Below are 24,775 nucleotides of genomic sequence, written 5' to 3'. Positions count from 1 at the left end.
CTGCAATAATATGTTACTCTCCAAAGGCCGCAAAAATATGTGACACACTCTTATGGCTCTACAAATAAGATTGTGTCAGATATTTGTGCGGCCTTTGTTGGGTAACATATTATTGCAGGTGACTGTACCCTACCTCTGCCTATCTTTCAACTTTGTACTGATTCTTTTTATTATACCTGCGGTATTTTTATTAATATCTCGATTTTTTTCATCAGATTTCGATAATACAAGTAATTGGTTGGTGGATAGATAAAGTTCCCTATTTCAAAATCAAAATCAAAATCAAAAGCATTTATTGCAAAAATATTAGGTAGGTAGGTACATACCTATACATAATATGGACCCTGCAATTTGTACAATGTAAGCGCAATTTCACTAGGTATGTCCTAAAAAATTCTCTGAGTAACGAAAACGTATGGTATTTTCGTAACGCAACGAAAAATTGCATACATATTTTTCGGGGCAAGTTGTTATTTCGTATTTATTGCGCCCAGATTGAGAAGCTCTTCAAACCTTTCAAATGTTTTCCATATCCAACGAAAAAAACCGAGAACAAATTATAAATCAGTCCACCTACCAGATGTGGATGCCTGGCCAAGTGACAGAAGATATTGCACGCAGGCGGTTCTTCTATTATTTTTTCTTCGCGCTCGGGTTGATTTGGATTTTTAGGAGGCATTTTTAATGGGTTTTATTAAACCAAATACATACCAAATGTATTTGGTTTTATTCTTTTATTCAGTTTTGGTTTGACAAATGAATCTTAATGGATGACACTTGAGAGTTAATCAAAGAGTAATGTAATATAAATGAAAGGACTAAAGAGAATAAATGGAATGTAGTCACTACATACTAGTGAGTATTATATTCTTTGCTACATACCAATACATATTTATTTGGTCTCCACAAGGTCTCCACAGTTACAATCATGTTATAATAGCCGGGTCCACACAGAGCGAGCATACGCGCGAGGAAATTTCCTCGCGCATAAAACGGTCAGTGTAGTGTAGGCGTGCCGGCCTGTTTTGACTATATGGTCTTCGGGTCGTTTTTGTATTTTTATAAGTAGATACTTAGAATACCTATATAGTCCGTAATGGCTAACCGATAAACACAAAATGGAAATGTGAATGCAGTCGTTCAACGGCAAGTTTGGACTTACAAAGCGTGTCGGCCCGATTCGAAGTTTATGATACGTCACTTAATAGATCTAGAAACGATATGGATTAGATATTCTTTATTCTTTATTCAGGTAAACAGTAAGTATAAGTTTACAGCTCCAGCCAAGGCACTTATACTGTTAATAGGTACATATTATGTTGTCATTATCATAAAATTAGTAGGTACACTTATTGTATTACACACTTATCTTTAGAATTAAATATACATATTATGTATTACTAAGTTACATAGAGATAAAAAATAATAATCTGATATTAAATAACATAGGTAGAGTTTAAAACAATCCTGATACTACGTTGTAGGGACGGCCACTTGTCTGCGAATATGTCTGCGTTTTGGACTGTAGCTATGAAGTTATTTAGTAATTCTATTGCTCGGTACGTGGGTGCGTTTGAACCGTGATAGGTGCGAACATTTGGATATGCGAAAAGGTTTCTGGCTCTACGTGCGCTACGCCCTACTGCAGCTATCTAGTGTATATGTTAGTATCAAATGTGACGTTTCTTCAAACAAAAACGTCACTTTTGACACTGACACATCTAATCCATATCGTTTCTAGATCTATTAATTGACGTATCTTAAAGTTCGAATCGGGCAATGAGTGTGTTTTAGCTCAATAGTGTCAAGAGAGCTAAATTCAAAACTACTTCTAAAACTACAACTACTAAACAGCTTATTTTTCCACTCGACGAAAAAAAGACAATAATAACAGAATAAAAACAAATTTAATGATCAACAAATGTTTATAAATAAGGGCGTGTATGTACAAAGCGGGCGGGGGGCGTTAGGCCTTCACGATGGCGTCCAGGATGCTGACCACCTCGGCGAAGATGTCATCCACGCTCCTCTCGGCGTCTATCTGCAATTTTGAATAACAACATTATAATTATTGGACCTTTTGCGTAAGTACCACATGATCTGGCATATACAGGCCTTCCGACCGTAATCACGTAAAAAACGGAAAAATTTGTTTATGTTCTTAAAAATTGTGGAATTTGAAACACACCTATCTAATTCTTAGGTAATCTATCTAAATGATTAGCTTTGGCCTACAATGAATTCTGGGCCAGATAGGTATATGAGTGGCAAATTGACTAAATAATCGCGATCATGCTAGCTGTTCTACATAGTTCGAAGAAGAGATGTACGATCTAAAAATTGTAAATGCTTTTCTCTGGAAACTATTACGTTTCTACTTTCGTTTTGTGCTCGTAGCTTTAGGAGGGTGATTAGAGTTAGTATCCTTACCTACTAATAAGTACACCAAAGTCTAACCGCGTTTTTCCTATGAGCTGATCATGTAAGTGATTGACTTGACAAATTTGTTTTCCGAGATCGCTTTCCATCTTCAACTGACCAGGGTACAGGGTACTACGCTAGAACGGGCTCGATGTTGTCCACAAAGGTCTTCATTCTCAGATTGCTGGTCTGCTCATCATCACCAGCACAGCCGGAGCCAGCAATGCAACCATCTGACATTTTGTCAGCGCATCTGCTGTAGAACACTCAGACGGAGCTGTATCAACCATCTTAAGCAGGCCACTGACGAGCCTTCCAAATGGATGCCGTTACAATGGATTCATCCAAATGGACGGCATCCTAATATTAAACATTGTACGTTTTTGACATTCACGGACCGATTTTGGATTGCAGCCACGCTATTTGGACTGTTGGAAGGCTCGTCAGTGGCCACCTTTAGAATGCACTTACCCTCTTCAACTTGTCAGGGTACTGCGCTAACACCACTTCGTTGTTGTTGAAGAAGGTCTTCAGTCTCAGCTTGATCGTTTCTTCGTTGTCATCAGCGCGGCCCGAGCTGACGGCGCGGCCTAGGAGACGCTTGGTCAGGGTTTCGCCTGTTGCTTCGAAGTAGATGATTACCTGCAAATTTTTAAAGATGGTCATCCCTAATTCAAAGTGCATATAGGTCGAAGGAATATCTTTTGAATATAATAATATGTTCAGTGTAGGCAGTTTTAGACTATCAGTGTCTGATTCTTTATAATCCTTCTTAAATATTGTGAATAGTGTTCTTTCAAACAGTCACCAAAATGTGAAAACAACCTTTGGGACATTTTTCTACACTCGTGGCCTCTGAACTTTGTCGTGTCTACAGGTGTTTATCCACCTTAAGTACACAAGCATTCCTGATTTTTCACGACATAAAATTAATTAATTAATGATTAATTGCTATATCGTCAACCGGGATGAATAGGGACAACATGTAAAATTTAATTTACCTGACAATTACTTAAAAAATACCCACGCAAATTGTAGGTATCATTCGATTGAAAATAACTAATAATAGATTTTGTACGATACTATTTGTGTGGGTAGTTATTAAGAACATGTCAGGTAAATCACATTTCACACATGTTGACGGTATCTATCCTATCATATATTTCGTTATACATATGTGAATTTCTCTGAGACACAAGCGTGCATGTGTGTTTAAGGAAAGTGTTTATTTGACTACTAACAGTGGCAGGAGCAATGGTCTTCTCGAAGGCTTCGCCCTGACTCTTCTCGCGCGGGTAGCCGTCGATGAGGAAACCATTGGACTCCGCTATTTTAGCTTCAATGGCGTCCCTCAGCAGGTCCAGAACTAGCTCGTTGGGAACCAGTTCACCTGGAACCATAAATGTTATCGTTAAATATCTTTAACTACTTAAACTTCAGAGGAATTTCCTCCCGCGGACGCTCCGGCTGTGGAATGAGTTCCCTGCTGAGGTTTTCTCGAGGGACTACAACAGCGGTCGGCAACAAGCGGCCCGCGAGCCCCCCTGGCTATTTTGTATGTAATATTGTCTAACAACAATGCCTGATAAAGTCACATATTAACAAAAGTGCGGCCCGCGTCAACTTTCTTAACTACTATGTGGAGTCGCAGGCGTCCATAGGCTACGGTGACTGCTTACTATCAGGTGGGCCGTGTGCTTGTTTGCCACACAACGTAATATAAAAAAAAGGTTTCATGCTTACCTCGCTCCATGATAGCTGTGAGACTCTTCCCTCTCTCTGAGCCGCTCTTCACTTCCGCTCGCAAAAGGTCGCCAGAAGACAGATGGGTGAAGCCATACTTGGCGATGATCTTGTCGCATTGCGTGCCCTTGCCGGAGCCCGGGCCTCCGAGCACCCACACGATTGGCTTGTTGATGGGGGCCTGTGAAAGGCGAGAATGTTACTTCTGGTAACTTCAAACACAATATCTCGATAGTCTAACACTCTACCAACTACTGGCCAAGTTTTGAAGATAGCCGAATACTTGAAGATAGCAAAGTGTAGGCATATTTAACTCGAGCAGCCATTAACCCCTTCCTTCCCACTGACAATATATCGGTAATGAAAATTCAAATCTAAATGTCGACATATACCTAAGGTTGTTTTTCAGCTAGCAATTTTACACTCTTTATAGTGCAGATATGAGGGCCTACCGCGAACCACGTTCGACGTGCTGACTCCCTGTCACACTTACGTACGAATTGACACGTGCGACAGAGGGCCTACCGCGAAAACCGAAATTCGCAAATTGCGGGGATCTTTTTCTTTCACTTCAATGAAGGCGTAATTAGAGTGACAGAGAAAAATGCGAACTTCGATTTTCGCGGTTATAGCCCTGAACCTGATTTACGGCCGCCACCACCGCTGACACATTTTGTCGGATTGTCTATTGGTTCATATAAGCTGTGAAATAAAACTAAATAAATTCAGATTTAATTGTCTATGGTCGAGCGCCTGTCGTATATTATGCACAGATTATTAATATGTAGATATTATGTTAAACGTCATATAGTTGCGATGCGGCGTGGTGCGTAAGGTATCTACATATTTACTTGTTAAATATGCGGTCACAGATTATCTTATTTAACAAGACTTGCCGACAATGATTTACTACATAAACGCTATCGCATAATAAACTTTTGATCGGCCAGTTTCAGTGTCGTCGATGGTAAAAAACTCACAGAAAAGCATAGAAAAGTAAGTAGGTACCCTTTTTTCATCAGCAGGGAAACGTAATACTGATAGGATGGAACAGGCTGGTCCGTTTTTGTCATCTTGATAATTTTTTTTGCGATATGTTTTGGCCATTGATATTTATTATATCGCTAAATTGATTCGATTTACGTTATCTGCCAAAGCTCTGTCACCGTCATTTGAAAAGACTTTTTACAGTCTATCCTTTTTCAAGTCACTTCACTACAGGTTCACTAGTTACATCTTAAGCCTCCTCTTTATAGCCCTTAACTTTTGGGTAAGTATGTCCATAAGAAAGATCTGAACATGGTTTTGAGTTTGACCCAGACGTTTGTGAGCCCGACCGTAGAAAGGTGTACGTTGTAAGTAAGGTCAATGTGGCTAATTCCGTCATAATAGGGACTATTCCGTCCACTAGCATGTTTCTCGAACAACGAACGATATTCATAATTTCGTCGACAAAGCAGCGATTGATTTTAGTTTCAGCAATCAAAAGCCAATGGTTTTTTCCCCTACGATTGAAAATCAAATAAATATACGCTCGTGGCTGTCCAGTGTCCACGAGGGACTATTCTGTAATAGTCCCTATGACGGAATTAGCCAGCACATTGATTACTTAGGTAATGTTTCCGAATATTTTGTGAACGATCGATGGTAGAAAAGTAAAAGATAGGTAGAGGTACCCTGTCTTCGCGAGCACGTGACGCACATAGCACAGAACACGCCGGATGGTTTTCAACGGCTTCCTTACAACGTTTGCAATATATTTTGGACATTATTGTAAACAGTTAGTATCTGTCGTAGGTAAACTATTAGGTACTCACTTTTATTGTCATGCCTATCTAGTTGGTTTCGGTACTTGAGTGTTACAGTCAAGTGTAAAATTATGGGTGCACAAATCATCTCAAAAATATGTCCCATAGCTCTTGTGTCATGTCAGCGAATTAACCTTTTGAACGCCACAGACGGCAATTGACGTAAACGCAAAATCGCGACAACGACGCCAAAGACGGCATTTGACGTCGATCGTTTTTTGATGAAAATCTACTTAAAAACACCCCACTTTTAGGTTGGCATTATTTATTCACAAAACTAAATTTTACCCTCGTGGCGTCAGTGGCACGGCAAATGGATGCGCCGTTCGGCGTTCAAAAGGTTAAGAACTGGATGGTGTTTAGCAAAAATGTGTCAACCCACATTCATTTTGCAATAGAATGTCAACTTTAAGCGTCATTTTTTTGAGTTGACATCTTATTGCGTAATTAATGTGGGTTGACACATTATTGCTAAACACCATCCCTATGGGACATATTTTTGAGTAAGTTGTCTACACCCATATTTTTACACTTGACTGTACCATCGCCCACACTGTTAACTGACAGTTCGTAAACCTTATTACAAATGGCATAAGGTCCACCGATGGACAGTTAAGAGTGTTGCTGCTTGTACGTTAAATTAAGTATATAAATTTATGCGTTGTAAATCTAGATCACCGTATTTTCAACCTGTTTTTATTTTTTATTTACAATAACGTTGGGGTATTTTTATATTATTTAATTTTATTTCAGACATCATATTATTATTATTCAGAGCCCACTGTGTCCCACTGCTGGGTAAAGGCCTCCCCCCTCTTCCTCCACTCGTCTCTATTTAGTGCAATATCTGGCCAGTCTCTCAAGAAGGAGTCCAAGTTATCTCACCATCGCCGACGAGGCCTGCCGGCTCCCCGGTTAGACTCGTTCAAACATAATCAATTACAATAACTATGTTATTATTTAATAACTTAGGCGCCATCTATAGTTCAATTGTAGTTTTGTTACCGTAACGAAAAATGTGCATACTTTGCTCCTCACGGGGTAATTGTGCTCCAACAGTTTTTATTCTGTATTCAGTACCTCATTTAAGTGTTACAATAATAATATGATAGTAGTGATGGTCTATTTTATTTTATTTTTTTCTTTTTTTCAGCCTATTCTGGTGTCCCACTGCTGGGCAAATTTTTTATTTACTATTTTAAATACCTGATATACAGGGTGGAACATTTCTAGAGACTGAGCTGAAAGGATTGTTAAAACCAAAATATTACTTTGCTAATCCGCGAAAAGATAACGTGCTAGTCAATCAGTGCTAACCCGTTATACTTACTTGCGTATTTTTACATGCAATTAATATTCCCACCCTCCCACCGCAAAAATAAATACGCAAATAAATATAACAAACCACCACCAAAAGAATAAACCTCGACACGTGTTTCGCCTCTCTACGAGGCATCCTCAGGAGTTGTTGACGGTCTGACGCCCGGCAACGGAATGACCTGTCTAGAATGGTCGGCCATATTTATACCTTGACCACTCCCCCTACCGTGCAAGTGTGAGTGAGATGGAAAAATTCGTAATAACGGCGATGACGCAACATTCAATTGTTCGTTAAGAATCATGCCCCTATTGTTGTACCTAATTATTTCCAGTTGTTCCAGAACACCCAAACGCAATCTCTCAATATTTCGGCTGGAACTGGGACTTGTCTCTTATAATGGAATTCAACCTTTTTGCCAGATTATAAGTTGGCGCACCCAAATATGAGACCACTGGACGAACTGGGATATTATCCTTATGAATTTTGGGAAGTCCATAAAGAATAGGAGCTCGTGGATTCATAGGCACAACCATACTCTTCTGATGTTCGGTTTCAAAAACAAATGAAGAATTCTTAACTGCTTGTCTAAGATCTTTCTGGAACCCTGGAGTTGGGTCTCTTTGCAATCTCGAAAATCCGTCACCTTGAATAAGGTCTAGTACTTTCTGATTATACTGTCCCTTCTCCATAATCACAATGCAGTTGCCTTTATCTGCCTTTGAAACCACCAAATCACTGTCTTGCACTTTCTGTTGTATAGATCTTAGCAGCAAAACATCAGAATCAACACACGCACTCTGTGCTGGACTAGTACTCTTGATAACATTAGCCACCATGGTCTTTGTATCTACATCACCACGGCCCCGCACTATTGCAACCTCAGAATCCACTGCCAAATTTTCTAATGTTCTATGAGTAATTTTTGTCTGGAAATTATACTTCAAACCTTTATCTAAAAGCCCAATTTCATTTTCTGAGAACTCCACATTAGTTAAATTCTTGACTCGAGGATGGAAAACATGGTGAGTTGTTACTTGCACATCCCTTCTCCTTTAAAATGAACCAGAACTCGACTCTGTTAACCTATGCAATTTGTTAAGCTGGGTAGTATACATCTGGTGTGCAAGTTCAGAAGCAAAGTATCTCGCCTTCTGGTCCAGAATATCGAATTCGAGATTATGCAACTTAAATGAAAGTTCTGAATATAACACCTTAAGATGCAATTTCAAATTATCCCTTACTGAAAACCAGTGGCGAGATTCTTCGTTCAACCATATTTTCTGAGCCCTATTAATAGCCAATTTAGCAGCCCTGGAAGTACTACTACAGCGGAAATGGATGTAATTAGGAACAACATTCAAACGCTTGCACTGTTGGTTAAACCAAACATTCTGGACAGCTGCACGATGTTGTTTGGTTAGTTTGACATAAAGTCGTGCCTGTTCGGCCACGCAAGCCGTTTTCAAATAGTGAATAGAATCAGGCGTTACTTTGCGGAAATCCATACTAATTAAAACCAAAATATTACTTTGCTAATCCGCGAAAAGATAACGTGCTAGTCAATCAGTGCTAACCCGTTATACTTACTTGCGTATTTTTACATGCAATTAATATTCCCACCCTCCCACCGCAAAAATAAATACGCAAATAAATATAACAAACCACCACCAAAAGAATAAACCTCGACACGTGTTTCGCCTCTCTACGAGGCATCCTCAGGAGTTGTTGACGGTCTGACGCCCGGCAACGGAATGACCTGTCTAGAATGGTCGGCCATATTTATACCTTGACCACTCCCCCTACCGTGCAAGTGTGAGTGAGATGGAAAAATTCGTAATAACGGCGATGACGCAACATTCAATTGTTCGTTAAGAATCATGCCCCTATTGTTGTACCTAATTATTTCCAGTTGTTCCAGAACACCCAAACGCAATCCCTTTTCGCAAACATGTAAAATATCAAAAGAATGATTCTCAGATAAAGTGTGACCTGTATCTAATAAGTGCTTTGCAAAATTGGACTTCTCTGGATGGTTATGTCTATATGACGCAACATGCTCTTTATACCTAGTAGTGAAACTACGGCCCGTTTGCCCCACATACACTTTATTGCAATCGTCACAGGTAAGCTTATAAACTCCAGACTTTTTCCCATTCTCGATCTTATCTTTGCCATTGCAAAGTTTCGAGTGCAAAGTATTATTTGTCTTAAAGGCCACAGGAATGTCGTTAGACTTCAAAATTTTGTAAATTGCATCAGACAACTTGCCAACATAAGTTATGCTCGCTTTATATTTCTTAATCGGTTCAGAGGATCGTGCCGCATACAACATAGTGTTGACCATACTATTCCGCTTTTTCCTGATGATACCATCCACAACAGACTTATCGTAACCATTCGAAACTGCTAAGTGATAAATATTATTTAACTATTATTTTACTATGTTGTATGCGGCACGATCCTCTGAACCGATTAAGAAATATAAAGCGAGCATAACTTATGTTGGCAAGTTGTCTGATGCAATTTACAAAATTTTGAAGTCTAACGACATTCCTGTGGCCTTTAACACGTTCACTGCGGCAAGACAAAACCTTTACCTAAAATGTAGTGCGTTACGAGGCCTAATCCGCCCCGTAGTGGTTTACACCTTAGTGCGTTACGGGTATAAAAGTGCCCCGTACACCCAAGTCTCTTAAAACTGCTATAGAGTCCTGAAATATTTTATTGTATAAGTTTTTTTCTGACCAATTTAAAGAGTATGAAATTACCTACGTCATGTTCCCTTCGCACGTAGATACGATAAAAACATATGAAATTATAGAGAAATGAAAGGACGGGGTTATTTTCTCCCCGTATCGCACTAAAATTGAAAAACTACGGGGCTTAGCAAACCCCGTAACGCACATACCTTATTTATGTCGATAAATCAATAGTGATGGGAAACAAAACAAACGATATTTTAGCGCTTACTATAGTAATAACTAGATATCGTTTATCAGGTTGAAAGCTAAAGTTTAAATACTAAAAACGTCACTTTCCGACACAACATGTCTGGAACTGATTGGTGTCAAAATTGATTACTGAGCAGCAGTCAACAATACGTAACATTCAGCGATATGATTATGTCGTGAAGTATATTACTTGTTCTAAATTATACCAATTGTTAACTACATTGTTTTTGCAATAACACCATTCTAGCATGCGTCCTAAATGCATTATTTTTAATTTACCGATAAGAAGTCTTGTAATGCTGACTGCACTAGTGACTTTGTGGTCATAACCCCGTACGGGCCAGCTAAAATCTATACGGGGTTTACTGGAACCCGTATCGCACTAGAAGGCATAATTTGTTCCCTGGTCGGTACGGGGTTCCAGAGACCTCGTATATTTTGAATATACCACTTGGTTATACTTTTGACAAGAAACTCAAATGTATATTTGTCTTTATCGTAATCATAAAAATATCCAAGATACAGCTTCCGCACCAGCGAGTAGACACGATTTTTAGCCTCCGCACTGAATGATGACATCGTACGGGGTTCAAAAGCCCCCGTAACGCAGTGAACGTGTTAAGACAAATAATACTTTGCACTCGAAGCTTTGCAATGGCAAAGATAAGATCGAGAATGGGAAAAAGTCTGGAGTTTATAAGCTTACCTGTGACGATTGCAATAAAGTGTATGTGGGGCAAACGGGCCGTAGTTTCACTACTAGGTATAAAGAGCATGTTGCGTCATATAGACATAACCATCCAGAGAAGTCCAATTTTGCAAAGCACTTATTAGATACAGGTCACACTTTATCTGAGAATCATTCTTTTGATATTTTACATGTTTGCGAAAAGGGATTGCGTTTGGGTGTTCTGGAACAACTGGAAATAATTAGGTACAACAATAGGGGCATGATTCTTAACGAACAATTGAATGTTGCGTCATCGCCGTTATTACGAATTTTTCCATCTCACTCACACTTGCACGGTAGGGGGAGTGGTCAAGGTATAAATATGGCCGACCATTCTAGACAGGTCATTCCGTTGCCGGGCGTCAGACCGTCAACAACTCCTGAGGATGCCTCGTAGAGAGGCGAAACACGTGTCGAGGTTTATTCTTTTGGTGGTGGTTTGTTATATTTATTTGCGTATTTATTTTTGCGGTGGGAGGGTGGGAATATTAATTGCATGTAAAAATACGCAAGTAAGTATAACGGGTTAGCACTGATTGACTAGCACGTTATCTTTTCGCGGATTAGCAAAGTAATATTTTGGTTTTAATTAGTATGGATTTCCGCAAAGTAACGCCTGATTCTATTCACTATTTGAAAGGATTGTGTTATTTAAGTGATCTACAATCGAGTTATTATAATCGTAAAGCTGGATTGAAAAGCAAAACAAAATAATTAAAATGTAATATTGCTATATCAGTGACAACCCTACAAAGTTATTTACATTTTAAATTGACACGTGTCATTCAATAGGATCTACTAAACTTGCTAGGGTTGAAACATACAGATTTTTGCACTAATGTTTAACAAGCTGTATCTCAAAAACGGTTAGAAATATTAACGTGATTATAACTGATTAATAAGTGAAAAATAAAGTACGTAGCCTAAACAATGCCCCGTTTGCGTAAAAGTCCTTCGTTCTGTTCCACCCGATATATCATGATTCTACATACAATTGTACAATTTTATATCGTGCAATAAAGTTTAAATAAATAAATAAAATAGGTACTAGAGTGAGACCTAGAAAACTCTGCAGCGATTTTGATAGCCCACGCAGTGCAAATGTTATTTATACGACAAAATTTGATAGAAGTTTGACGTTTAAAATAACACTTGCACTGCGTGGGCTATCAAAACCGCTGCAGACTTTTCTTGGTCTATCTCTGCAATATAATAATTTTGATGCTAATCTGGAGCAAAGTAAACACATTATACGGCACTAATTCCAATTATACTGATATCCACAGTTAAAAACTGAAATAATTTTGTTTATTTTTGATTCAGGCGGATTTATATAAAATAAAAAAAAAATCGAGAAGATATGGATGGAGTTTAAATCACAAAAAAATGAAATGTATGCGATGAAGCGACATTCACGCCTGTAACTCTCAGTTTACTCTTCCTAATTCTGAAAATCAGTATATTTAGTGACGATGATGGATGGCCTTACAAGCGTCAATGATAGACCTTGTCCAATCACTGAATTCCCACAGTAATCGAGTGGCAAGCGAGCTATTTTCGACGCGGGCGCATTGTCAATGACCGCTTCCTAGCTGTCACGCGTGTCACCGCACAATGTCACTAATGAGCGGAACTGCGGCCTCGGTGACAGCCAACTTTTTAATGACAGTTGAATCAAAAGAGCTCGTTTTAATGTGGCGCGGGAAATCCTTGAGCAAGGGCTGCATGAAGTAATTTATTTTAAACCTTGGTTGGTGATAAATAAGCATATGCTGTATACTGTAAAGTTGAGTTGACAAATAATGTAAACAAACCATTTTACTTTCATTTCTTCGTAATTTTACATTTTTTTTGGACAACTATGATTTTATAAACAGTTTATATAAGTACTTAAACCGTTTATTTATACCAATTATAGGTAAACCAGAACTTTGGGAGTATTGTCAAGAGGGCGCTCGTTTTGAATTTTATATAGCAACAATTTGTATAGTGGGGACAATGGAAATTGGCAGATGATTTTTGTTTTATTCCGACAACTTTAATAAGTGCGAAGTTTGATGTTTGGATATTTCTTCGGTTTTTACGCTATAAAATTCGTGAATTTTACGACGTATGACACATAAATCAAAATCATCCAAATCTATTTTTTTTTTGTTTTCTTTTTTTTAGGTTTGGTCGTTTAATTCCACCCTTACGCCCTTCGCTAGCAATCCGTGATGCCGATGCATGCGATACACCTAATACACAAATCAAATTATTACAAGACATCAACCAAATCGTGACGACCTGACTATAGTGACATTTGTCCATAAGTTTGAAACTTACCCGTCAATTCAGGTGCTAATTTCGTTATGTTTTCTAATGGAAGAAATTTCTCTCCCGCACTTTTTTTTCCCAATAAATAACTATATACACTATTTACAACTTTTTTCTCTGTAAAATCTAAAACTTTCGGCATGATTATTGCAGTCTAATAATAATTCACACGAAACTAGACAAAGCAATGTTTACATGACAGCGTTTTACACAAAAATAAAACGCTAATTAAATAACTTACCATATTCGAAACCTAAGAATAATATTGAGAATGGCAACATTGTGTTGTCGGTCGTATTGTCCTTTTCTAGCATATACGTCCCTCTCTCTCTCTCACATTCCCACCACAGAGCAGTTGGTTTTGACAGGTGTTTGACAGTTACCGCCAAAACAAATTTCCAAGTCATTGTCTCAAAATTATACATATTTACACCAGGCAGGATTAAAACTTTAGGTTTCGAATATGGTAAGTTATTTAATTAGCGTTTTATTTTTGTGTAAAACGCTGTCATTAAACAACTGTACCGATATTCGAAACCTAAGAATAATATTGAGACGTGTTTGTTATCGCCTGGTGGTGGGGAGACGCCAAGCCAATGTGATTATACATGTACTTATTATGTATATGTAATATTATTATATTACGAGTGTTTAAATAATTATGTAGTACACCCTTTATTTTAACAACTGTGAGGAGAGAGGTATTATGTAAAGCATACAATTTGATATACCATTATATTATGTTACTAACTTTACATTTCATATACGTACTTAATGTACTTATAAATGTTCAAAGAGAAAAAATGAGTCACCACAATGGTGCTATACTTAATTATATGTATGTGAAAACTAGGTAAAAGAAGATGAGATAAGTCAGTCTACTCTTCAAGGAGCATACAACATCTGTGATAAGGAGTGATGTAATTCAAGTATGAAAATAATAAAATCATAAAGTACTCGAGTAGTTTTTATTTATAACTCCCAATTATTAACAAATTTGATAATAATTATCTAGTAAAGTAAGCAGTTGCAGGAATATAACAAGGACAAGACCTTTCTTATTTCCAGAATCCCTCGGGGTTAAGTAGACGAATATTTTAAATATTCGTTATAATTCACTATCACTACCCACAAAGTTAATATTGGGTACCTACTTACTAAAATGTCATAGGGAATTACTGAATTCCTTTAATGACTGTGAGTCAGTGTGAGCTATATACTTGGTTATAGCTATAAAATGCATTTAATCCTTTGTACGCTTTACTAACGCGAACGCGAGCTAATGTACCTAAACAAACCTTACTTAAAATTGTGAAGGTTACTTTGAGAGCTTAAGCCATAACATAACACTCATGTGGGCACGCCTAGTTATGACGCTTTTTGGTGCTCTTGGCGTTCAAATGGTTAATATAGAAATGCCACAGAACCTTATCAATTATATTTGTAAAGGTGCAGGCTCATTCTGCTTATATTCATGTTTAGCTATCATCAAGTGACCTTAATTGTACTCATTAATTTCTATATATGCAGTAAGAGTAGTTTACCTTATCTGGTGCCTACTAGTAGGCATAAGCTTGATTGGTTCTGAACGCTAAAGTGGTTTAATTTATGTAAACCATTCATAGCATTGCTTAATTCTGAATATTCAGTTTCCTCTTTCCAGTGTGTAAATTATTAAGAATAAGGTACTTAATTCGAAACCTTAGCTCATCGCATATGTGTTTTTAACCAAAATGCAAATTTGTGTGTTTATTTAGTGATCATACATTATTTGCAATAACTGTGCCGACCATGGGGTCCCCGACCTTTTGCCGGCCACCCGTGGGCCCAGAGCCAACAGCGCAGAGGCCCTTTAAGAGAGACCTATTTCATCCAATGCTAGAGTCAACACTTTGTCGAATCTATTTGATATTTATGTATACTTATCCTCCTTATGAACTAAGGATAATTGTAACTTTTTGATATCAAATATACGCCGAATTGTCTATTATTTTATATTTTGAAATACATATAATATTACTGGATTTGGACCAGTGTGCTTTTGAATACTATATCTCTGGCCTACTATATAGGCTAGTCTATTAGCATCCCGCCTCCTGGAAGGCAGTCTACAGACTTTTTAGATATATATTCACAGTAGCGCTAAGTGTGTGGACCTAGTTTTCCGACACTTGACTGCATGAGATTATAGTGAACATTTTTTCAGGTCTCGGGCAAGAAGGGTACCTAGATAGGTTGAGGTCCTTAACTTGTGGATTTGGTAAGAGCAAGACACAGGCGGGGTGTAAATTAATTAATCCACCATGTTTCAAGAGATTCATGTGCATTGATGCCTTCAGGTTACGCTGTACAGACAGACTAACACTTTGGCAGAGTTTTGCCAACATATAATAAATGACTGCATTTGTTTGGGTGTACATGTTCCACACCAAAGACATATTTATATATTTCAATCCATTTTTGAAAGTTTGGCGTTTCAAAATAGCTTCGCCTTTTCGCAAGGCGTGCTCCTGTTTCTCTATTTTATTGTGCAAGCGAACAGTATCACAATGCTATAATTTTGTATAAATTAAGAACTAGAGGGTCATGCCCTAGGCGTGACCGCCCAGAAGTTGTGCTAGAACCTTTCGTGCAAACCATTCAGTCACTGTTTTTAAAAACCTTTTGCAGTGGGTACATTCCACGTTCTTAAATTTGTTAAACGTATCAAACTATGACAAGTCATGATAAGTGAATTAAGTGGTAACAGTATCTGGTCCGTGCATAGAAGCACTTGCCCTTGAGGTTAGGGCATGGGTAGTTTATAATAAACTTAATCCGTGCATGGGAGCACTTACGATACAGGTGGTTTAAAACTTCCAGGGTCACAATACAGACATAAGGGTGTAAAATACATAATTCATAAACGCCCGTTAGGCCAGTTTTGTATATTTTATTTCAAACATGCTTGTGCAGCACCGCCAGCACATAATAATTTCCCATACCATGGCAGTCAGGGATATAATAATTAAATAGGTAGGTAACCTTGGTCATATCGTGTACATAGGTAGGTACTCGTAAACATGTTAACTGAAAGACTAGTGCTCTCGAGGCAAATATAATTTATGCAACTGTGAGCTGCTCTTACATTGGGATCATATGTATTTATTTCTAGTCTGCCTTAGCAGGCCTAGACTTCAAAGGTTTTTTAGATATTCATAGGGCCGTTAAACGGACCTTTTGTACACCTTGAGCAGACTGTTTGTTTCACACTATGAGTAATATATATTGTAAACATAGCTTATTTCAGAATGGAATCGTAAGCTCTGTCGTGTCGTGAGCTTACCGAGCCTGATTTAATTAGAGTCCACAGATTATCTGGACCTTGGAGGATTGACCACTCCTTATTCTAATTATCAATATTCTGCCTGGGCTTATAGTCGAAATTCAGCGACTAAATTTCTTAGTATTATCTATGCCGCCCAAGTTATGAGGCTTAGCGTCTCTAGACCACAATTTTATTTATATATTAGGTTGCAAAGATTTTATCATCTTTAAAATAAAAATGAGTCGAGATAGGCCTGGAATCTTAGGTTATTTTTTACCTTTTATGATCTTAGAAATGTTATTGTAAATAGTAAGTAGTTTTCACTTTTACCACAGTTAATTAGCCCAATTTTGGGTTTAGCCAACAGGGTGTTCGGGACCCTTAGAATAGATTGGTAAACAGAAATGAAAACTCTAATAACGAAGCCTTGCCTATTTCGACTGATTTTTACCCAAAACATTATTTTAAACCCTTTTTACTTTCTCTAAGAGGAGATATTTACAAAATTCATAGTTTACATAACTACTGGTTGAAATACCTGCCTACGGCCGTCGCTGCAACAAAATCGTCAACAAACAAATACATGCACGATCTCGGTAATTCATTTGTCACGGATTCTCGTCCCGAAATATCTCGCTCGCTCGCCACAGACAATGTTCTTACACCAGTTATGACCAAGGCGATTCAATTGCCTATAGATAATTTAGACATTATTATTTTTGGCATTCATATACCAGCAGGCCTATTATGGATGACTTTATCCAGCTCTATCCACGTGACAAAATATCCGTCTTCTTTTTGACAGAGCGCGATTGAAAGTGACGGATACCGTTTTATCACGCTGTCACGTAGACAAGAACGACCATCACATCATATATACGTAATCTCACAACTTCACACTTCTGCCCGCGATTTCGTCTGCGTGGGATTATGATGATGACGATTGATAAACATAGTGTTTATCAATACTATCCCTACATATGTCATATCTCGGGCTTCAAACTGTCTCCATACCAAATTTCATCTAAATTGGTTCAGTGGTTTAACAGTGAATAGGTGACAGACAGATAGTTACTATCGCATTTAATACTACCTATTAGTAGAGATGTACGACTTTCGATAAGTATTAATTTATGACCCATTTGGTACCTTGTCACGGTGACAATCAATATGAACGTCGCTAGAGACCTCATACTATTGTCACTGTGACTAGAAACGGCTAAATCGATAGTGATCGAACGCTAACTACTTACTAAGTACTGTTATTTGTCAAAAGGCGAAGTTAAACCACTTATCGAGTCCATGAAGGACATAGGTTAGTATCGATCGAAATGAGAATTAGTAGGTAATTACTACTTGCTACCTAGTAATAAATAGCTCTGAACTGAACCTCTATATTGTAAATTTTATTCGATGGCGTGACGTGACTAGGGTTGCCATACGTCCGGACATGTCCGGATTGCGGCCGGACTTGGCATGTGTCCGGATTTTTAGGAATGACCTTATAAAAATAAAATGCGCGCCCGGGGAGGGGGCTACGGGATCGGGCGAAGGGAAAGGGAAAAGTAGATCCACGATACAGTACACCGCAGAGAGCAGTGCGCCGCCGGGGCGTCGTTCAAGTTACGCCAAATCTCTGCTACAAGAAATGTCCGGATTTTTAGGGTGATGTCCGGATTTTTATCAGGACATTTAATTCTTCCATATGGCAACCCTAGACGTGACGTACGTGTTTGCGTTAAGTCTCATTTTGTATGGGATTTTAACAGCGCGGGGACGTTTTGGAAACTCGAAATCCCATACAAAATGACACTTAAAGCAAACGCGTATCGTACGTCATGCACATCACACTAAATGAAATTCACTAGGGGTTCTGTATATTTCTTAGAAAAAAATATTTATCACAAAATGGTAAATAATTCACAATAAAAGGAGTTGCGTAAGTAATAGTTTTAAAGTAGATACTTAATAAAAAAAAACTAAAGTAACCTATCTAAAGGTGGCCACTGACGAGCCTTCCAACAGTCCAAATAGCGTGGCTGCAATCCAAAATCGGTCCGTGAATGTCAAAAACGTACAATGTTTAATATTAGGATGCCGTCCATTTGGATGAATCCATTGTAACGGCATCCATTTGGAAGGCTCGTCAGTGGCCTGCTTTAGCCACACCCATCTCCAACTTAGCCTTATATTTTTTTTATGAAAATTATACAAAAACTTATTTTTAATGAACTGCAATATTGATACCGTTATCAATGTTCCAGTTTATTGAAAATAATAATTCAAAGGTTCATTGAAAGGTTTGGTAATAAAACATAAGTAGGGTCAAGAAGAAAACAGTGTCTACTTGGCTCGGTAAAAAAGGCCGGGTACAGTGGCTCACTCAACCTAATTTTAACACGAGAAAGGCGATATTTGCGCGACTGAGCCACTGTTTCCATTCCTTCCATCGTGGAACGTGTAAGCATCATTCGAGTAGGTAGTTTTGTTTTGTTTCGCGTGTTTCAAATACGTAAGAACAATTCCGTTGAATCCATAACTCAGTTATTCTCAAATAGAGTTGATACCACAAAAACAATTCGGCACTACTTTGAAAAAAAATCGTATCTTGTTCGGTCAATCAAAAGAAAAATGTGGTATCAATGTATGGGATGCATACAGAGTTACTGCCTGACAACTTTGAGTAGCAATGTGAGATAAGGTTTACTCGGGTAATTCCGAATGTCGAAAACTGTCGGATAATTCCGAAAGAGACTTTTATTATGATGGAATTAAGGGTGATTTTCATCTGAATTTCGGAATTATCCGACATTCGGTAATACCCGAATACACCTTACGAGATTTTTTCAAAGTAGTGACGAATTGATAGTTTGTATATTTATAGGTACGGATTTGAGAGCATTCAATGCCGCTCAAACGCTTATGATGTCAGTAGTAATAGTGAGATAGTCATATGTTATAATACCTAAATAAACTTTGGCAAACCAGCTTTGTCACTAAAAGTTGTGTTAAAGTTACTTATAGCTTTATAGAAAAGGGCGGCAAATTTGAAAAATGTGCGCGCGAAAAAATTGAACATACAAAAATTTAATTTCGCGCCTTTTCTACTGTCAAATTTCTCAAAGAAAAACAGTAGTAGTCTACAAACCTATTATAAAATATAAATACACGCCGATTAGCTCAATAAATAAGATTTACAATGTGTCCGCTACGTCTACGTGCTCTACGTAGATGAAAAAAACCAACACAATTACGTTTACCCTGAAATTATTGTGTTTTGTAATAATGTCTACTTATTTATATACCTTGCAACGAAGCTTCAAATTCTCCACATCAAACCACACTGTTATTATAAAAATGATAACACAAAACACTTCTCTAACACCATCTAGCCGAGTTTTCATTTAACACAATACTAAATATCCAATCACATTCTTATTATGCTAATCTTGAAATCGTGCGTCTTCTTATTTTGGTTGGATTATACCATTATACTGAAGGGCGTTCTGCTGTAAATAAACAGACTTTGTGCCAGTTGGCAAAAACGTACGGTTGGGATACAAACGCGGTCACAACTGGATTATTTTGGAGAAATTGGGATGTGGGAGGGACCTTGGCTAAGAAACTCGCATTTAGATAAAATTTGGAAGGTTGAAGACATGATCTAAGAACTTTGAAATCTAGGATACTTTATTTTTAGTTAAATAATAATAAGCTGTTTTGTTAATCGGGCCAATTGCACCATCCCGCTAATCCGGGGTTAACCGGTTAAACCTGTAGTTACCATGGTTACCAGTACAACTAGACACTGGGTTAACGGTTTAACTGGTTAACCCCAGGTTAGTGGGATGATGCAAGTGGCGCTAAGTACGTTCTGATCGTAGATATTATAAACAATGTAAATTAAATTTATTGGTACGGTCAAATAATTTAATTTAAATACCATTTCGTACCTGGTCACAGTGACAATAGTATGTGGTCCCTCGACTTTCATACTGATTGTCACTGTGACAGGGTACCTAATGGTCTTCTTCTTCTTCTTCTTCTTCTTCGTCGTTCCCTCACGACTGAGGATCGTGACCAACAACTATGTCCCTCCATTTATCGCGAACAAGGGCTATGTGGGCTGCCCTCTGCATGGAACCACATGCTTGTCTAATGTAATCGACCATCTTGCAGGGGCTCTTCCTCTAGCGCGCTTGCCTTCAACTTGCCCCAGTATGATGTCACGTTCGAGGCTGAGGTGTGGCGACCGCATTATGTGCCCAAAGCATCTAAGAGCCCTCTCCTGGCAGATTGTTGGGAGTCGTTTGGTGATTTTTAGTTCTCTCAGAATGGTGCGTACCTAATGGTACGGAAATTAAATTATTTGACTATACTGTAGTAGGTTTGATGATTGATGAAAGATTGAATAAGTGTGATGTAAATGATGTAATGCAATCTTATCGCATCACAGGCAATCTTGATGCACGCGATATACCTACAAAGATTATGCTAATTTGAAAAAAGTATAGTCATCATTAAAATGTTTCTTTAGAAGTTTATAACTTACTTAATCTACGCTTAAAATATATAATGACCTACATCGGTTGTAGGCTATGCCATTTAGATTTATTTATTATTTAATGTTTACTTTTATGTGTACTGAATTTTGAATACTTGAAGTATTTTTTTTAAATCGTATCTGCCCATAAAAATATAACCATTCATCTGTTTCTCAAAAAAAATCTCAACGCAGTACAAAAGATAGTTTAGCAAGAATACCTACGTAAACTCAATAAAAATAATAAAGTATCTATACTCGCTTAGCTATCTCTACCATTTTATAAATACACACATTTCTCTACATTGCAATGTGTGCATCATAAATATTATGTTACGACACACGAAGATCTATACTAAACCGCTGAAAATTGAAATCCACTGTTATACAATCCCATTTATTTCCACGAACTTTTATCCCTATTTAATTTTTAAAAAATCACCCTATTCTGATTCTACAGTCACCAAATAAGCAACTTTATGTCATAATTAATTAACTTACCATTTATATTTTTGAATTCACCGCGTTCTTTTTCAAAATGGCGGCACGCCAACGTCCGTATACCGCGAGCGATGCGGGGCGACTGCGGCATCGGCAGCAAGCTCGGTCAAGGCCGTGGAAACTGTACCAATCAGCCAATAAGCGCGGGAAATGCTGAAAGCCCGCTCGCGGCTCGTCGAACACGGAGCGCTTAAAGAGACTGACAGCGCGATTCGGGAAATGAATTAGAGATTCACTAGATATGAAATAGTAAAGATATGTGACGTTCCACGGCAAAAGGTACCATTGTCCCGGCTGAATATTGGAGCGGCGTTAATGATAGCGTAAGTGCCAGCCGCCATAAGGTACCTTTTGCCGTGGAATGTCACATATCTTTACTATTTCATATCTAGTGAATCTCTAATTCATTTCCCGAATCGCGCCGTGAGATTTCTATCCCGTTTAGCCTCCTAAGGGCCACATGCATCACTAACCCAGGGTTAACCGGTTAAACCTGGCGTTACCATGGTTAACAGTACAATTTAACACTGGATTAACGGTTGAACCTGTTAACTCCGGGTTAGTGGGATGCTGTAAGTGGCGCTGAGGGCGCTCACATGCACCATTTAGGGTTAGCCTCTAACTCGGAGTTAGCCCCTGGTACCTTCGGGTTTACCCGGTTAACCCCGAGTTAGCGCCACTTGCAACATCCAGGGTAAGCCCACTAACCCGGGGATAACCGTCAACCCAGTGTCAAATTGTACTGGTAACCATAGTAACTCCAGGTAGAACCGGTTAACCCTGAGTTAGTGAATGGTGGCCCTTAGAGTATAAGGAGGTAAGTTTAGATACAATAAAACTTCTTGGTACATAAAAAAGTGCTCATATATTTCAAATTCTTATGTAAATAATTCTAACACAATGGTGTTTAAGTTCTAAATAAACGGCACTTGGACATCACAGTGCTTTACATAGTTAGTACACATCTAGCACTGGATAATACAAATTAAAATTATAATTACCCGAACGGGGCAAATGCAACTATGGGATTACTGCGTCTGATTTGAGTTATTTTTCAAACAACGCGAATTACAAGAGGTCCCATCTGCCGTCATAAAAACCTGAACTACTTGAAGAATAATAACCTCCTTTTTTTGAAGTCGGTTATAAAGTAGGACCAAGAGGGTGTTAAAATACGTAACAACTCCATAGTTGCATTTATCCCGGTTATTCTCATAACTTATTTTTCTCGAAAATGTTACTTTTATGATAAATTGAAAATGTAATAAGTGTACATAGTATTGTTTAATTTCAATGGCTATTCTTTGATTATTATCTTCCTAGCCTCGTGCCACCCAATGTACATTAGGATGTACACTGAGTTTCGATGGAATGTCAACCTTAATTAAAAACAAAGTAGGTAGCATTTCATTCGTCTCATAAAATTATCGAACAAATGAAATTCAACCTAATTGTAAATACAACAAGATTCTAACTTCCTTGGCTATAATTTTGTATGATGGGCGGCACGAGGCTAGAGTTGTACCGGCTTTTATAATTTTAATTGTTTTTCTTCCAATAAGTTTTAATGGTTTTGACATAAATATTTCAACAGATCGATAACTTCATAAACATTGTTAACAATTGATATTTTTACAAGCTTTTATTTAGTTTCACGACCGTTGTCTGTCTGTCGGTCTGTAATCAAATCTTGCAAGTTAACTTTGATCCACTTCCCGGTTTCCAATTGAGCTGAAATTTTGCATGCATGTATAAATCGGATGACAATGCAATATTATGGTACCATCGAGCTGATCTGATGATGGAGACAGGAGGTGACCATAAGAACTCTGTGATGAAACAACGCAACCTAATAGTGTTAGGGGTTTTTAGAATTGTCTCGATGAGTATTAGTTGTCTGTCGTAAGAAAAGTACAGTCAGCGATAAAAGTTTGTACCAAAAATTAAATTTTTGCCAAAAACTTATTTAGTTTAAAAACAAAAACAAATTCTTCTTAATGTTTTGTTCTGTGACGATGATTCAATATTTACGAATAAGTAGTTGGAATCAAATTATAATTAGATGCATTTAAGTTCGCAATAGTTTTAAACAATATAATGAATTAAAACGTTGAAAGGGCTTCCCTGTAGTACGATGGTAAAAACAAATCAGAATTAAAACATATTTCGGTTTAATACGAGCCTGATTGAGCACTGACATTTACATTTTTTTTAAAATTGAGAAAATAAAATGCTTGTTTTTTTTAAGTTACATTTTGACTTTTGTCATACAGTCCACTTTCTAATTGATTTTTTTTCTGATGAAGACAAAAAGCAACACAATTATTGTGATCAAGTAATTAGCTTTAAATTCATAAATAATACGAATTACTATGTGTTGAAAATTTTTCCATTACCTACATCTTCAGAGTATTGAGTGTTTTCTATTTTCATATAATAATAAAATACTACATACGTTGTCACAGCATTTGTTAGAGCATTTCGATACATATTTGTGTACGTTTCATATAAAATAGTGCGTTATTTTATTCCTAGGCGATTCAACTGGGAATTATTTTTATGTACACTGAGCTGAATAAAGTCAAAGTCCAAACGATTGCGCGATCTTTTGTACATCGATAACAGAGTAGATTAATATATCACTAGTTATACGATAAGTTTAAGCTTTTGTATTATTTTATATTAACTGTGAACATTCGGCTCGATTCGGAAAATGAATTTGATTTCTACTAGACTTCAACAAGTTACGATACGGATAATTTAAAGATATTTGTAAGATATATATGTCAAATTTGACGTTTCCGCGATTCTGGAGGTCCTCTTGAACGATTTCGACAAGTATTGACTTAGATATCCAAGTCACATCTACTCGATATCTAATGTAGATCTAGTTGATTTCTAAATCGTCTCAAGATCTTGTTATTATCTCGAAATCCGAATACGCCTGTATGTATTAAGATAAATAAACTAAACAAAATTATGAGAATATCAATACTTTCAACGCGCATTCTTGTATACATGTTGCGTCTACTACGCACAGTTTTCGCTAAACAGCGGAAAACAGTTCTACGGACTACGGCGTAGATCGCGTAGCACTCCTGCGCATCGCATGAGTTCACATGTCAAATATATGG

At 37.7% G+C, this 24,775-nt stretch overlaps 1 protein-coding gene and 1 long non-coding RNA gene across 4 annotated transcripts; both read right to left on the bottom strand.

The window, feature by feature from the left end:
• Positions 1-1,885: 1,885 nt before the first annotated feature.
• On the bottom strand, positions 1,886-21,776 carry LOC134790988 (adenylate kinase isoenzyme 1-like). 3 transcript variants are annotated; one of them, XM_063762031.1, is made up of 5 exons: positions 21,642-21,776; positions 4,165-4,345; positions 3,663-3,811; positions 2,893-3,063; positions 1,886-2,041 (listed from the first exon to the last, which is right to left on the bottom strand). In XM_063762031.1, exons 1-5 carry the CDS (start codon positions 21,642-21,644, stop codon positions 1,967-1,969), a joined length of 579 nt encoding a protein of 192 aa, XP_063618101.1. In that variant the 5' UTR covers positions 21,645-21,776; the 3' UTR covers positions 1,886-1,966. The 3 variants fall into 3 exon arrangements, with proteins under 3 accessions (XP_063618101.1, XP_063618099.1, XP_063618100.1); XM_063762029.1 differs by lacking the exon at positions 21,642-21,776 and adding an exon at positions 19,903-20,016; XM_063762030.1 differs by lacking the exon at positions 21,642-21,776 and adding an exon at positions 5,841-5,959.
• A 711-nt stretch (positions 21,777-22,487) lies between these two features.
• On the bottom strand, positions 22,488-23,818 carry LOC134791149 (uncharacterized). Its single transcript, XR_010144273.1, has 2 exons — positions 23,151-23,818; positions 22,488-22,956 (listed from the first exon to the last, which is right to left on the bottom strand). It is a non-coding gene; the product is annotated as an uncharacterized LOC134791149 (long non-coding RNA).
• Positions 23,819-24,775: the final 957 nt, after the last annotated feature.

This window comes from Cydia splendana, chromosome 5 (genome assembly GCF_910591565.1).
Source record: "Cydia splendana chromosome 5, ilCydSple1.2, whole genome shotgun sequence".
In the NCBI taxonomy this organism is placed as follows: Eukaryota; Metazoa; Arthropoda; class Insecta; order Lepidoptera; family Tortricidae; genus Cydia; species Cydia splendana.
The sequence above is the reverse complement of the archived record's forward strand: the minus strand, read 5'-3'. Positions and strand labels throughout refer to the sequence as shown.